Raw genomic sequence first — 14,227 nt, 5'->3', positions numbered from 1 at the left:
GAGCGCCGCTGTGCGGGAACCAGAGCTGCCGCGGCCAACCTTCCCGCCGCAGTGACGCGGGGCCTGAGAGACGGAGTGCAGGGAGGGGCGGAGGAGGAGGAAGCCGGAGCTGCCATGAGGGAGGCGCTGGGGGCGAGCCGAGAGGCGGCGCTGAGGTGAATGAAGGATGATGACCGGGAGGCCCGGAGCCCGGAGCGCGGTCGCGGGACTGGGCACTGAATCCTCGGACACCCGCGTCAGAGCCCCCCTCAGCCCTCGGTTGAGCGGCGGGCGTCACCGACCTGGCGCTTACCTGTATCCTTCCAGCCGTGGCTGCCGGGGTAGCGGTGTTGGAAGCGGGGCCCATCTTTTTTCCCATTAGATTCCCATTATCACAGATGCAAGGTGATAGCAACTAGCTAGTCATCTTAGTGCGGATATTTGTTTAAGTAACTGTCGTTGCTCCCCTTAAACCTGAAATACCATTTTATCCTAGTCTAGGACCGTTTTCCCTGCCACCTTGTTATCTCACCCCCATTCAACTTTGGTGTAAATTTTTTGTGAGTTTTCAAATAGATCAACCGTGTGTTCTACGGGGATTGTTTTGTCTTCTCGAGTTATGCCGTTATGCCCTTTCCTTCATATTATCCACCCCCTGATTAATCATGCTGCTTGGAGAAAAGAATTCCACAAATAGGTAAAATGTTTTGCCCTCCTGAAACAGTCCGTTTTAACAGTTAACCTAACACTTCCCTAATTTATTTACCAGAGCTGCTAAAGCCTAACACAGTTGGTTAATTTGTTTTGTTTTCCATCCTCTGCCCAGGCTGTTGTCAGAGAGACAACAGACAGAAAATGAGAAGCAAAGGGCCCGGAGGCTTCGCACTGGATTATCTCTGACCTGTCCCTAAGAATTAGTCTAGCCCACCTTTGATATTGCTGTTGGTTGCATTGTAGAAAATTGAAAGAGTGAAAGAATTTTGTTTTCAAAATTTGTAAATCACGTTTATTCCTTCAGAGAATGTTATGATAATTAGAGTGTAACCTTTGTATTCTCAAAGGACTTGATTGGTAGTGATGGTGCTGTATAATCATCTTCATTCTTGTCAGAGAATGGAGTGTCTTCAGTTTTCAAGTTAAACCCCATTTTCTTATCCTTATTGTCTTCCACTTCTGGGATGTTGCACTTTTAAAAGCAAGTCAACAACCAATTTTCATTTAGTGTCTGCTCTTTGACTAGGTGCTTGGGATACAACTCTAGTGAGGAAGACAGATATGTACAAAGCTTAACTGATGGTAAAATATCCCCCCTCTGATCATGCTTTCCTCAAGCTTTTAACCCTTCTGTCTTTTCTTTCTTTAGTCAACTTCTCAGAAACCCTGACCTGCAACAGCAGCTTCTAATTCTTTTCATCTATTCATTATTAACTCCATTCACTTTGGCTTTTGCCCTTACTACTCCTCAAAATTGTCCTCGCCCAAGAAGTAATCTGAAATAAACTGTATTGCTTTCTGTATGGATTTGATTCTGTCCCCTTGACATTGTATTTTCTTGGACCCCGAACTCCTATTACACTGACCCTGATTTATAGCTAAATCAGAAAATAGGGAAGCACTGTAAGTGGCTCATTGACAAAGTGTATCTTTCCATCATTTTCATAAGTGAAATGGTCAAAACTTAATATTTTTAAATTTATGAGGTATGAATATTGATACAACAAAGGAAATATTTGTAAATAAATTCAGCAGTACCTCAAATGAACAAAACCAAATAGACATAATTCCAGAATTATGTTGGTTTCCTATAAAGAAATGTATTACTAAAAATATACTTGAATTCTAAATATATAGTTAAAATTAAGAAAGTTGTAGATGATCATTTCAATAGAGGCCCAGAGCTTTGCTAAAATCCAACAACTTTTGCTAGTATGTGTGTATACATATATATGCATCTGTATGTATATATACTATATAAGTATATATAATATACTTTTTGCTAGTTTATATACATATATTTGCTAGTATATATAAAATTAGTATATATATTTAAATTGGGGTAGAGGAATTCTTTTGAACGTAATAAAGACTATGACACTAAATCAAGAATATCATTATGTTACTAGTTGGAGAAACACTTAAGCACCTTTTGTATTATTTTGGATGTTCTTCGTATCTGTAATGTTTCATATTGGATACCTGGTACAAAGTAGGTATGCAAATTTATTGAATTAATGACTAAATTAAAAAAAAAGAACTGCAGACTTAAAATAAGCAAGTGGCTTGGTAAAATTTCTACATGTGACTTCCAAATATTAATTCAATACTCAGAGGCCATCCAGCTTTCTGTTGAAGTTCTCTCACTCAAGTCAGAATTTCCTGACTCTAAAGGCAAGGAACAAAACCTTATGAAGTTCATCTAATTAAAATTAGCTGAAGTTCTATAATTTCAATTTCTTAAAATAATTCAAATAGAAATAGAATAAAGAAGTGAAGGTCTTTCATGTCCCCTTCACACTATGCCTCTTGTTTTCTCATAAATATCTCCAGTCTTTTCCCCTTCCATTTTATCCTAGCCCCCACCTTGCCTCTCTTTATTCCCTACCCAGTTTATACCCTATTCTTAATTATCTACACATATTCTCTCACCAACATCCTTGGTTCTTTGCATTCCTATTCTTCCTCAACCACCCAGTAACTACTACAACCCTATTTCTCTACTCCTTCACTCAACAATAAAAATGCTGTCAGAGAAAAACATCACAAAACCGCTACAGCTTGATGGTTTCCAGCTTCACCAGAACAAGAACAGGGTCCTCTCTTGTTCCTCTTAATTAGTTTCTGTGCCAGGTCTTGATCACCTCCCGTCATTTGCAGGAGACTGTCTTACTACAATACTTCATAAGAGAATGGATGCCATGAACTCCCTCAGGTCCCTCCCAACAAACAACACAAACCCTCTTACTCCCATCACCACCCTCAATCCCCTACCCTGCTCTTTTATTCCAGGCTCGCTGATGGGATATCACTTTTACTGTAAAAGGTGAATCCATTCACTTGTGCCCTATTTTCATCACCTCTCTTCTCAGTAACCCTGGATTGTAAATTATCCTAACTCTCCCTTACAATTTACTTCCAACTTTTGTCAAATAGCCTTCTTTCCCTACAGCCTGTAAACATGCTCTGGTCTTAATTATCCTTAAAACTAACAATCAAACCCTTTTAACTGTGTTCTACTATCTCCTGTCTCCTTAGTCAAACCTCTAAAAAAGCATAGTCTAAACTCACCATCTCTACCTTGAGTCACATTTTACACTACATTCCAAAATATGCTTGAACTGATAAAAAGGGTAAATATAAAAATAAATAAAAAATCATAAAGGAAAACTGACAGAAAATAGAACTTCACCTTTTTCATAGTTTGAAGGTATAGTAACTTTACCTTTTGAAAAGAAAGAATCAATTTCAAGTGAAAAATATCTCAAAGATATCTCATTAATTTAAAACTTCAGTGTAAGGGGGAATTGTATAATTAAATAAAACAAATTATCTGGGGAAAATACTTATAGTAACTATGATAGAGGGTTAATATTTACACTATTCTATCTCTATTGAATTTACTGAAATTGATTTTTTAATTGACGTTCTCAATAGATAAATGTCCAGTGACTCTGAATTAACAATTCACCAAAGAGGAAAATAAAAATTAGTGGCCCAACATGGCAATTATTCTATTTTGCTAATACATACATAATAAAACATGACTTTCCATTCAGTCTTTCTAAAAAAAAAGTACTACCTTATGCTCATGAGGTGTAGAAACTCATGTTCATATATTTCTAATGACATGTAGATTTATAGAACCCTTTTAGAAACCAATTTGTCTGTGAGGCACTAAAAGCTATAAAAATGTGTATACCTTTTGTCCTAGTTTATCTACTGAGAATTTTCTCCAAGGAAATCATTCAGTAAGCTTTTATTAAGCTATTACCATATTCTAAGCACCATGCCAGGCATTGGAGTTACAGAAATATAGAGGAGACACATATGACGTACCCATGAGGGTGTCAAGTCATCCAGTGAGGGTTAGAAAAAGCTTCATAGGGGAGGAACTGCTTGAGGTGTCCCTGAAAAGATGAGTAGAATTAGCCAGCAAGTGCCAAAAATAATGGCATACTACATCATGGCTTGTTCTGTTAATAAGTATCTTAGTGTGGCTGGACATCGGAGTCATGCAGGGAAATGTTGAAAAATGAAGTTGAAAAAACAGACCAGATTATAAAATGCTGTATATTCCAAGAAATTTGTAATGCATCATGAAGGTGATAGGGAGATTTTAGAGAACAGCAAAGAATGAGAAACCCAATGAGATTTGTGTTTAGCTGGTTTTGTGGAGGTTCAAATGGAGGACGGCAAGTTTAGGAGTACTGTAATAAGATGAGTTAGAAGACTACTGAAGTAGTCCAGGCAAGGGATTTAGAGCATCTGAGCCAAGTCTGTGGAGAGGTACAGAGAAGAAGAGAAAGAATCTGGATGGCTCTAATAAACTTGACAAGAGTATGGGTTATATGATTCATAGTTATTAGTGATGGTAACATATTTAAAACAACCTAAATGAGCTACAATTAGAAAAAGACTAAATTGGGAGAGGAAGAGATGAGGATGAGGTGGGGTAGATTAGGCTATGCTTTAAACTATAATCATTATGTATTACGTGCCCGTAGTATTCTTGGGTTTGTTGTTGGTTGGTTTTTTTACTGTTAAACATATAAAAATTACCTTCCTTTGAACAAGTATTTAACAGTGATTCTTATGGAAATATCTTACCTTTACAATACAGCTTGTATGAAAAATAAAAGTTTAACCAGCCATCTAATATTTTTTAAATTTGGATACCATACTTTGAAGAGATACAAAGGCAGCAGTATTTTTTACAACTCGGCAGGCAATATTATATATGTATTATATATAATACATATGTATATTATATAGAGAAAGAGACATTTAATTAAATCTAACAATATATAGTTATCAGAACATTATTACAAACATTACATTTGTGATTTTCTTTATGTTCCTGTGGTGAGACTTCAAGCATGTTAAACAGAGAACAGAATTATCTCCACATGCATCATAGTCCTGCATATTTCTCACCTGAGTCAAAGCAAATTCTCCCTTTTCTCCCCCCACAATGTTACTCTTGGGTACCCTGAAAGGAAGTTGCACTTTCCTCCACTGCCATGTTGTGACTTCGTAGTTAGCCATCTTGTTAAAGTCTGACTCCTTCTAATAAAGTACTCTACTAGAAAAGAACAAGCTAAATCTTTAGCTGTTTCTGTGCTAACAAAAAAAAAAAAACAGGTTGCTTCCCTTTCTGTTTCATTTTTATAAATCCTTCAAAAGAAACTTTAAGTAAAAATATTGTGTGTCTGTGCGTGTATTTGTTTATGGTGAGGTAGTGCAAAATTTTATAATACAGGTTAATTATGAACAATGGCATAAAAATGGTTAAATATTAACATAATTGAAAGCTCCCATTAGCAAAGTTTCAAATGACCAAAAAGTTCAAATAAACGTGCTTGTTTTGAAATATATAAGGTTTTTTTTATTATGTTAATGTTGAAGCACTGCAGGATCCTAAAATTAACACATTTTGAATTAACAACTTATGTACAGCATAATTTATTATTTAATGTATTTCTTATATTCTGTTTTACCATTATTATTTATGGCATATAAAAAAATCTTGATTAAATAGAACTCTTAAAGAGAATTTCAAACCTTATTTTGAGGGGGGAAAATTTAAACACACTGTTTATTCTAAAAAGACAAATAGGCATGCCCTGCAATAAATAACTTCAGTACGATCTTGTATGCATCTACATCTAATGATGAGGTACTGAAAATGGTAATTGAATGACCACTTTTTAAAACTTAAAAATCATTAAAAACAGAAAAATACTGTGATAAATTTGATAAAGGCATTCAATAATGCCAGTTGAAATGTAACTAAATAAGCTCAGACATCAATTAACCATATCAATTCAACTTATTTAAAGAAAGTTTAATTTTATACAGTAAATTTCAAATGAATGGATAATTAGGATAACTAAAATACTCCGTATCTGGCAAAATTCTGAGTAAACATTACTGTGTATGGTTTTCCTAATGGTTTGTTTTTTAACTTATGGGTAAATCACTAAGTAAACTATATTCCCAAACTTTCCAGTTATATTGCTATTTGATTTTTAATACTTGAATATGACTTTCATGCTATGGATTAAAGGATCTACTGAAACGTTTAATTCATCTGCTTTCTATTAATGAGATATAACCTTCTTTCATTTTTCTATATACATGCCTGAGACAGTAACTTGTTAATAAGTACTCAAGTATCTGTATAATGAATGAAAAGATATGTAGTCTCCTTATCTGGGCTCATGATGTCTAAAAGTAATTAATTTTTCCCCAAAGAAAGTAAGATGTATCTTCAGTTCTAATACAAAGTTGAGAGTTCTTTTTACATAAAACATGTGCCGGTCATACACTAACACTGATGTGTACACATACTAATTGTTCCACAAAAAATCATTACATCATTAGTATGAGGCTGTAATTGTATTTATCAGATAGCACTGATACTCATCCACTAAAGACATAAACCACTGTCCTTAACTTTATGCTGCCATTAGAGATATGAAAATCCATTTTGAGAAAAATTTAGAAGAAGAGCGCCAAATATTACTGCAGCAACAAAAAATATGTCGAAATCAAGCACATAAATATTTTGTGGAGTCAAACCGGAGAAAAAAGTAAGTAACTGTATTTTATTCAGAAGCATAGAAACTCAAAGTCATAAATTAATCATTTCTCTACTTTGTAGCATTTTATGAACCTAAGTCATGACAGTGATTTATATATATAATTGATCAAGATTTTTGTGGCTTTTAAATTTTATTGTTTTTCTGCCACAGCACAAAGATAGTGATGTATCATCTAGTTTACTTACCATGACTGTAGCAGTCTTTTCTTGTCATAGAACTTATTAGTGTCATATTCACTTCTTAAAATGACTATAAAAAGTATTCTTCATTTTTTGTAACATTTTATGGTAAAAGGTTACTAATTAGCATTTAGGCTCTAATAGAATATATTTGATTTTAATTCATTATTCACTTATGTATAATTTTTCTATATGTGCTACCCTCATTCATCCAGTCAGAAAAATGGGGGAAATATGAATAATTGTGGAAATATGATAAAAAAAAATTTATAAATGATTGCCATTAAAAAAAATGCTTTCTTGTATAAACTGGAAACTAAATAAAGATGCAAACCATCCTATCCCTGCTTGACATTCTTCAAGATGTGTTTGAATTATTAGATTTTTTTAATACAGAGTGGTTATGCCATTTTTATTGTTGTTTTTGCTACCTTGTTCATAGTTCTACAATAGGTGAATAGTAGAAAAGCCCTAGAATTTATTACTACATCATTGGGCATATGTTGCAAATCCCATTTGGGGAATACAAAATTGTTTATCTGCAATTTTTTTCTGGCACTGTATTCTCTTTAGATTAACTCTATATTGCCTGGAGTAGTTGAAAGTATTTAATGAAGCTTGTTTTTGTTTTGTATTTGTGTATTTCTGTTTTTCTCCTACCTTTCAGCTCCTGAAGCTTATAAAAGGCACATGATAGGAGTTCAATAAAAATGAATAATCATATGTTGAAAGGGTCATGGGCTTTGGAATCAGAGATCTAGGTTTAAATCCTAGCTCCATGAGTTAGAGCAAGTTATTTAATCTCTTTGAGCTTCAGTTTCTCATTTATGATTGGAATTAATACAATCTTTTTCAAGGAATTGTTACATAGAGCAAAAAAGGTAATATTAGAGATGAATAGTTGAGAACGCATGTACAAGTATTTGTCACATAGTGCTCTTCATTAAACTTATTTTATTGATTAATAAATTAATATTTGTCAATTGTATATTTTCTAATAATTGTCTTGCTGTATGAAATAGCAGGCTTTATATGTGGAATTTGATTCATAAAGTTCCTACCTCTCTTCTCTCATCAAACACCCATAAGAATTCTGATGTAGAAAATATAGAAGAAAATTTTTGGTTTAAAATTCTAAGAGGCAGAACATTTTCCAATACAATTTCATTATGTTTTATTTTTCTGTCACCCTACAGAGGGGTAAAAAAAAAAAAAAAAAACCCTTTTTGTTTTTGTAAAGCCACATAAAAATTTATTTTAAAACACTAATCTTTTGTTTCTATATTTTACCTTTTAAAAGGGGACCAAATTATTTGTGCACTTCTGAATTTCAGAATATGTCTATCATTATGGATTTTTTGGCCTATCTATCTATGCTTAACCTCATCTAAGTTTATGCTGTCTATTCATATTATGGTCATAGAGTATAGAAAAAAATATTTTTCCTACAAGTAGAGATATTCTCCTAACACTGTTTTTTTCTACAAAAAGAGACAAATTTATACTTTGACATTATCAGTACTGTTTCCCCAATAGTACTCAAAAGATGTTCATAGCACCAAGTGCTCTTTGTTTACTTGCATTAATCGCTTAAAATCACACACATTTAAATTTTCTTGTTATTTATTATTTTTTGCATTTCTATTGCCAGTATTTTTCTTGTATGTTTTTATCACATTCTTAAGTTTTCCATTCTGTCACTCAGTGTCCATACAGTGGAGTCCCCTTTGTTTCCCTCCAAGTCCTCCTCCCTTCATCACTAGGTACTGCTACAATAGATACCGGTTACCTTTTAGACCTAATGCACAACGGGCATCTGAAACTTCCCTTTATTGGTCTCAGGATTGGAGCCACAGTTTCTTGCCTCATAGCGTCCCTTTTTTTGTTTTGTTTTATAACATTAGTTTGCTGGATCATATCCTCAGGTAACTTTCTAGTAGGCTGCTTTGTGGACCAAGTAATTTTAATATATACACACATAAAGAAAATTAACTTATTTCCTACATTGTTTTTAATTTTCAACTTTAGAACTATCTTTTGAAAAATTAGTGAATAGGCAGCAAGCATAGCTAATTGAGTACCAATTATTAAACATCATATTGGGAGAAAAAAATAATTTTGGTTAATCTATTTTATCACTAAACGTTAGAAATGTCAATAATCTGACTTAACGTGACTTCATGAGGAAAATAAATTGAAATAAATTTTAGGAAGTAAAGAACTCAAAAGGAACCTTCAGATAGTTTTAAAACAATATAATATAAGCATGTAGGCTTAAAAGTTCAGATGATCAGACAAAACTATGGAACTATATAACTAACTCGCAGAATAAGAAAGAAAAGGACAGAATGGGGAAAACTGCCCAAATAAAGAGAAGAGGAAACACTACCAAGTGGTGAGAGACAAGCACTTAGGAAGAATCACTAAAATCTATAATTAAAAAAGATTCCTTACATATCCTATAGGCAGAAAAAAAAATTACCTAGAGAATCACGGAATGAATTACTTGGTGAACATGAAGTATGGGGTAGCTGCATTATCTATTTGTGAGAATGATGGAGTTTGGAGTTCCCCATGAAGCAGGAAAAATGTACCTTAGAATAAATAAGAAGGAATTATACTTTAAGCAGTAAGTCATATTAATCAAACCTGCATATATAGAACTTTGGTATAAGCTAAAAAATATAAACAGATTTAAATAAATCCAGATATCAGTAGGTTTAAATATCCATGGGTATATTATCCATAATATATTCATAATATATTAAAGGAAAATTAAAGGAATTTAGTATATTTAGAAGTTATCTTTGACCATTTAAAATGTCATACAGGACAGCATTTATTCATTCAACTAACATTTACTGGGTTTCATATACTAGAGGATAAAAATAAAATGTATGATTCTTGCCCTCAATTTACTAATAGTGAAGTAATAAAGGATGGCAATGCTATGCAATAAATACTATGATTGAGTCACCTACAAGGTGCTGTAGAAGTACATCTCATATACTGCAGGACAAGGAAGAACTCCTGGAAGAGTAATGTCTTGTTAGATAACCAGGAGTTAGGGTACTTAAGAGATAAAGGAGGACAATATGTGAAAAAGCTAATGTTATGAAATAAAAGACAAAAGTTTTATGTGATTTAGGCACAGCAAAATGTGGAAGGGTATCAGGAAAGGAAGCTATAGAGTTGATAGGAGTCATTTCATAAAATAACTTCTGTGTCAATCTAAAGAAATTAAACCCTATCCTTAGGACTCTGAGATGTTGTTGAAAGAGTGAAATCAGAGAAGTATCATGATCATGTTTATATTTTATCTCATTGTAGCAGAGGAGTAGAGGATGAATTGAAAGCACAGGCTGGAGGCAAAGAAGACAGGTAGAAAGCTGTTATAGTGATCTAAGCCAGAGAAGGTATGAAGGTAAAGTATGAAGGTAGAGTAGGGATTGAGTAGGTAGGGTCAATAGGAGTCAAAGGTCAGTTATGTGTGGTGCATGAAGAGCATTGTCAGAAATGGAATACTTATCAATTATGCAAATGTTATTGACATTTTTAATATAAATCTTTCTAAATTGCAATGCATATTTCTGTAATCTTTTATACAAATTATGATAAATGCAGTTTATTCTTTATACCTTAGAATCATTATTATGGGCATCAAATATTCTACTCTGTTATATTACTGTATTGTCCTTGAGCTATTAAGCTTTATTTAGTTTACAGTACTAGCCTCAACTGGCAAGCTTGGTGAATTCTTTTTTTTTTTTTAATTTAATTTTTATTGAAGTATAGCTGTTTTACAATGTTGTATTAGTTTCTACTATACAGCAAAGTGAATCAGCTACATGTATACATATATCTTCTCTTTTTTGGATTTCCTTCCCATTTAGCTCACCATAGAGCATTTAGTAGAGTTCTCTGTGCTATACAGTAGGTTCTCATTAGTTATCTATTGTATATGTAGTATCAATACTGTATGTAATCAATCCCAATCTCCCAATTCATCCCCCCCCCACTTTTCCCCTTGGTATCCATATGTTTGTTCTCTACATCTGTGTCTCTGTTTCTGCTTGGCAAATAAGATCATCTATACCATTTTTCTAGATTCCACATATATGCGTTAATATACGATATTTGTTTTTCTCTTTCTGACTTACTTCACTGTGTATGACAATCTCTAGGTCCATCCACATCTCTACAACTGACCCAATTTCATTCTTTTTTATGACTGAGTAATATCCCATTGTATATATGTACCAGATCTTCTTTAACCAGTCCTCTGTTGATGGACATTTAACTTGCTTCCATATCCTGGCTATTGTAAATAGTGCAGCAATGAACATTGGGGCACATGTGTCTTTTTTAATTATGTTTTTCTCTGGGTATATGCCCAGTAGTGGGATCGCTGGGTCATATGGTAGCTCTGTTTTTAGTTTTTAAAGAACCTCCATACTGTTCTCCATAGTGGCTGTACCAATCTACATTCCCAACAACAGTGTAACAGGATTCCCTTTTCTCTACACCCTCTTCAGCATTTATTGTTTGTAGATTTTTTGATGATGGCCATTCTGACTGGTGAGAAGTGATACCTCACTGTACTTGTGATTTGCATTTCTCTCATAATTAGTGATGTTGAGCATCTTTTCATGTGTTTGTTGGCCATAAGTATGTCTTCTTTGGAGAAATGTCTGTTTAGGTCTCCACCCATTTCTTGATTGGGTTTATTTTTTTTGACATTGAGCTGCATGAGCTGTTTGTGTATATTGGAGATTAATACCTTGTCAGTTGCTTCGTTTGCAAATATTTTCTCCCATTCTGAGGACTGTCTTTTCGTCTTGTTTATGGTTTCCTTTGCTGTGTAAAAGCTAATAAGTTTAATTAGGTCCCATTTGTTTATTTTTGTTTTTATTTTCATACTCTAGGAGGTGGGTCAAAAAAGATCTTGCTGCAATTTATGTCAAAGAGTGTTTTGCCTATGTTTTCCTCTAAGAGTTTTATAGTGTCTAGCCTTACATTTAGGTCTTTAATCCATTTTGAGTTTACTTTTGTGTATGGTATTAGGGAGTGTTCTAATTTCATTCTCTCACATGTAGTTGTCCAGTTTTCCCAGCACCACTTATAGAAGAGAGCATCTTTTCTCCATTGTATATTCTTGCCTCCTTTATCAGAGATTAGGTGACCATAGGTGCCTGGGTTTATCTCTGGGCTTTCCATCCTGTTCCCTTGATCTATATTTCTGTTTTTGTGCCAGCACCATACTGTTTTAATGACTTTGTAGTATAGTCTGAAGTCCGGGAGCCTGATTCCTCCAGCTCTGTTTTTCTTTCTCAAGATTGTTTGGGCTATTCGGGGTCTTTTGTATTTCCATACAAAATGTAAAATTTTTTATTCTGATTCTTTGTAAAATGCCATTGGTAATTTGATAGGGATTGCATTGAATCTGTAGATTGCTTTGGGTAGTATAGTCATTTTCACAATATTGATTCTTCCAGTCCAGGAACATGGTATATCTCTCCATCTGTTTGTGTTGTCTTTGATTTCTTTCATCAGTATCTCATAGCTTTCTGATTAAGGTCTTTTGCCTCCTAGGTAGGTTTATTCCTAGGTATTTTATTCTTTTTGTTGCAATGGTAAATAGGATAATTTTCTTAATTTCTCTTTCTGATTTTTTGTTATTAGTGTATAGGAATGCAAGAGATTTCTGTGTATTAATTTTGTATCCTGCAACTTTACCAAATTCATTGATTAGCTCTAGTAGTTTTCAGGCAGCATCTTTAGGATTTTCTATGCATAGTATCATGTCATCTGCAAACAGTGACAGTTTTACTTCTTCTTTTCCAATTTGGAATCCTTTTATTTCTTTTTCTTCTCTGATTGCTGTGGCTAGGACTTCCAAAACAATGTTGAATAAAAGTGGTGAGAGTGGTCATCCTTGCCTTGTTCCTGAACTTAGGGGAAATGCTTTCACTTTTTCACCATTGAGAATGATGTTTGCTGTGGGTTTGTCATATATGACCTTTATTATGTTGAGGCAGGTTCCCTCCATGCCCATTTTCTGGAGAGTTTTTATCATAAATAGGTATTGAATTTTGTCAAAAGCTTTTTCTTTTTTTTTTTTTAAACATCTTTATTGAAGTATAATTGCTTTACAATGGTGTGTTAGTTTCTGCTTTATAACAAAGTGAATCAGTTATACATATACATATGTTCCCATATCTCTTCCCTCTTGCATCTCCCTCCCTCCCACCCTCCCTATCCCACCCCTCTAGGTGGTCACAAAGCACCGAGCTGATCTCCCTGTGCTATGCGGCTGCTTCCCACTAGCTATCTATTTTACATTTGGTAGTGTATATATGTCCATGACACTCTCTCACCCTGTCACATCTCACCCCTCCCCCTCCCCATATCCTCAAGTCCATTCTCTAGTAGGTCTGTGTCTTTATTTCCATCTTGCCACTAGGTTGTTCATGAACTTTTTTTTTTTCCTTGGATTCCATATATATGTGTTAGCATACTTTATATGTTTTTCGCTTTCTGACTTACTTCACTCTGTATGACAGACTCTAACTCCATCCACCTCATTACAAATACCTCCATTTCATTTCTTTTTATGGCTGAGTAATATTCCATTGTATATATGTGCCACATCTTCTTTATCCATTCATCCAATGATGGACACCTAGGTTGCTTCCATGTCCTGGCTATTGTAAACAGAGCTGCAATGAATATTTTGGTACATGACTCTTTCTGAATTATGGTTTTCTCAGGGTATATGCCCAGTAATGGGATTGCTGGGTCGTATGGTAGTTCTATTTTTAGTTTTTTAAGGAACCTCCATACTGTTCTCCATAGTGGCTGTATCAATTTACATTCCCACCAACAGTGCAAGAGTGTTCCCTTTTCTCCACACCCTCTCCAGCATTTATTGTTTCTAGATTTTTTGATGATGGCCATTCTGACCGGTGTGAGATGATACCTCATTGTAGTTTTGATTTGCATTTCTCTAATGATTAATGATGTTGAGCATTCTTTCATGTGTCTGTTGGCAATCTGTATATCTTCTTTGGAGAAATGTCTATTTAGGTCTTCTGCCCATTTTTGGATTGGGTTGTTTGTTTTTTTGTTATTGAGCTGCATGAGCTGCTTGTAAATCTTGGAGATTAATCCTTTGTCAGTTGCTTCATTTGCAAATATTTTCTCCCATTCTGAGGGTTGTCTTTTGGTCTTGTTTATGGTTTCCTTTGC

The 14,227-nt window shown here is 34.2% G+C and overlaps 1 protein-coding gene across 1 annotated transcript in view; it reads left to right on the top strand.

Moving 5' to 3' along the window:
* Positions 1-14,227, top strand: part of CEP126 (centrosomal protein 126) — a 171,384-nt gene continuing 157,157 nt past the window's right edge. Inside the window, 2 exon segments of the mRNA XM_061203698.1 lie at positions 1-294; positions 6,669-6,788. Of these exon segments, the coding sequence (XP_061059681.1) occupies positions 167-294; positions 6,669-6,788 (248 nt within the window). The 5' untranslated portion in view covers positions 1-166.

Source organism: Eubalaena glacialis, chromosome 10, assembly GCF_028564815.1.
Source record: "Eubalaena glacialis isolate mEubGla1 chromosome 10, mEubGla1.1.hap2.+ XY, whole genome shotgun sequence".
NCBI lineage: Eukaryota > Metazoa > Chordata > Mammalia > Artiodactyla > Balaenidae > Eubalaena > Eubalaena glacialis.
Note: the sequence above shows the minus strand (reverse complement) of the source record. Positions and strands in the feature narration are given on the sequence as shown.